The sequence below is a fragment of the Rutidosis leptorrhynchoides genome, chromosome 9 (genome assembly GCF_046630445.1).
Source record: "Rutidosis leptorrhynchoides isolate AG116_Rl617_1_P2 chromosome 9, CSIRO_AGI_Rlap_v1, whole genome shotgun sequence".
Classification (NCBI taxonomy): Eukaryota; Viridiplantae; Streptophyta; class Magnoliopsida; order Asterales; family Asteraceae; genus Rutidosis; species Rutidosis leptorrhynchoides.
In genome coordinates, this window is record NC_092341.1 from 255,807,620 (window position 1) to 255,810,467 (window position 2,848).

The following is a 2,848-nucleotide window of genomic DNA, read 5'->3' on the forward strand; positions in this document are numbered from 1 at the left end:
TAAATCTTTTGGGATGAGAATACATGCAATTTATTTTATATTTTGGACACAAGTGGAGGTTGGTTTAAATTATTCATTATGAGTTGAACAAAAATATTCCCTAGTCTGGTAACTGTAATCACTGGTTTCTACTGGTGAACGCGAATCCTATGGATAGATCTATCGGGTTTGACAACCCCATTTCGAGCTAGTCGCGCTAGCAATTTATAATCGGAATGTTTAGTACTTCGTAATTTGTTGTAGATACACTTGTTCAGTGTATATTATTTATTGTGTTTGGCAAGGGTAAATAAATGGTTAAGTGGTTACCAGGTGGCTCACGGTAAATGGAATAATGTTTTTATATGTTTTCTAGCATATAATTTTGTGGTCCAAAAAGGAGATTTTATGTTTTCAAACATAAATTTTTACGATTTAAATTAAATATTGTTTGAAATATTAAACCTATAATTCACTCAACATTTTTGTTGACAGTTACTCGCATGTTTTATTCTCAGGTTCATGATTGATTGCTTCCGCTGTGCTTAGAGAGTCTGCATATTTATGATGGCAGCTTTTGTTAAACATTAACTTGCATTCTAATTCGTTACATTAAATAGTGGGTGTTTGTTGACTTTGTTTTGGTCAACTTTTGGTTAAAATATTTATGTATAGTTTTTCTAAACTTATACATTTCAGTAGATTTCCTTTATAGGAAATTATTTTTAAATAAAGAATGCAAGGTTGTTTTATTAAATCCATATAGAGTTTCGATCAAGCTGTGTGACCAAGATAACGATGGTCGTCAAGTGTACTTTGACGGGTCGTTAAACTATTCATCCCGGTGCTACTAAGATGTATAAAGATTTGAAACGTGATTACTGGTGGCTTGGTATAAAGCGTGATATCGTAAAATATGTTCAGAATTGTATGACTTGTTTGCAGGTCAAAGGTGAACATCAACAACCATATGGGAAACTCCAACCTTTGGAAATACCTGTATGAAAGTGGGAGCGAATCACAATGGATCTAATTACTAAATTGCCGAGAACCCCTAGACAAAATGATGCTATTTAGGTTATTGTAGATCGGTTGACGAAGAGTGCCTTATTCTTACCGATCCGGGAATCTTCATCATCAGAAGTATTATCGAAGCTTTACCTTCGGGAAGTTGTTGCTCGACACAAGTACCAATTTGTATTGTATCTGATCGAGATACCCGATTTACTTCTCGATTTTGGAGAAAATTTCAAGAGGAATTGGGTACACAACTACATATTAGTACAGCTCTCCACCCCCAAACGGATGGTCAGAGTGAGCGTACCATCCAAACGCTAGAAGATATGTTACGAGCTTGTGCTATAGATTTCGGTGGTAGCTGGGATGATCACCTCCGTTAGAGGAGTTTTCCTATAATAATAGTTTCCATTCATCTATTGGAATGCCTCCATAAAAAATTTTGTATGGGAGAAAGTGTCGAACTCTGATCTGTTGGGGCGAAGTAGGCCAGAAAGAGATTTGTAGTACAGATGTGGTGCAGCAAACCACGGAGAAAATTGATCAAATTCGTGAACGTCTAAAAATGGCCCAAGATAGGAAAAAATCTTATGCAGACAAACGTAGGAGACCTATAAAATTTGAAGTTGGGGATAAAGTGATGTTAAAGGTTTCACCATGGAAAGGAATTATACGCTTCCGCAAACGGGGAAAGCTCAGTCCAAGATATATTGGACCATTCAAAATTGTAGCACGTTTTAGAAAAGTTGCTTACAGATTATCTCTACCCGAAGAGCGTAATTCAATTCATGATATGTTTCATGTGTCTCAATTGAGAAAGTGCTTAGTTGATGAAGCCACTTATGTACCCTTCCCCGAAATTGAAGTAGATGATAAGTTGAGATATGTAAAAGAACCAATCAAGATAATAGATCAATAGACAAAGCAATTGAGACGTACGTCCATTTCTCAACTCAAAGTCCAGTGGCAACATAGAAAGGGGGACAAATTTACTTGGGAGCCCGAAGAATGGATGATGGTATATTATCCCGCAATATACCAAGTGATATGGCCGAAATGGACGGTTTTATTTGTGCGGTGTCGTTTGGTTGCAACACGTCAGTGCAGTCTGACTACAGGCATATACGTTCATACGGCTCATCCAATTGAGCGACTCGGTTGGGTGACGTATTAACATTCCACAAAGGTCTAAACTTTCTTAAGCATAATAGAATACAAGGTTTACCATATCCGAGAGACGTGATGTGTTTCAATGCTTTCGTTAATGATTGGTTTTAAAAGATAGTTAGGCCCTTAAAAAGAGTTCAACCATAAAGAACACCATGACCAAGTCAGGTTGACTTCCATGAACACGTTCAGTTATCCTAACGGTCCAATCCTTTATGTGTTTAAACAAACAGTTCCTTAATTAACTAAGAATCCCTCAATCGGGGTGCAATGCTTGAGACCGCGTTATGGTGCAGTGTACTAATCAACACTGACCATGTTCCATGGCCTTACTTAGCAGAGGTACAGCTTATAACAACCATTGTGCTTCAGCATGCACATACGAAGTTTATATGTTTGGTGACTATACTAGCATGGTCTGGGACTGACAATGTACTAAGGGTCTAGTCAGATGTTTCACTACGAAAGAGTCCTCAGTCAGAATCCAAAGCTTGATAGACTTACTACAACCGGTGTGCCTCAGTCGATCTTACGTTGTATCTGATAGACTTTTCTTACCAAGGGGTGACACAGAGAGTGTACTCTGAATCGGGGTTCGCGACTTCCCAATAACAGAGCCAATAACTACGTTCTATTAGTTGGAAAAGCGATTGAGTTTAAAGCTTAATCGGAAAGCATTTTAACA

At 37.7% G+C, this 2,848-nt stretch overlaps 1 protein-coding gene across 1 annotated transcript; it reads left to right on the forward strand.

Annotated features, from left to right (window-relative positions):
* Nucleotides 1-1,561: 1,561 nt before the first annotated feature.
* Nucleotides 1,562-1,915, forward strand: LOC139868703 (uncharacterized). The gene has a single exon (XM_071857039.1). It carries the CDS (start codon nucleotides 1,562-1,564, stop codon nucleotides 1,913-1,915), a length of 354 nt encoding a protein of 117 aa, XP_071713140.1.
* Nucleotides 1,916-2,848: the final 933 nt, after the last annotated feature.

Coding starts and splice junctions, on each gene's coding strand:
- LOC139868703 (XM_071857039.1), top strand. CDS start 1,562: ATGGCCCAAGATAGGAAAAAATCTTATGCAGACAAACGTAGGAGACCT.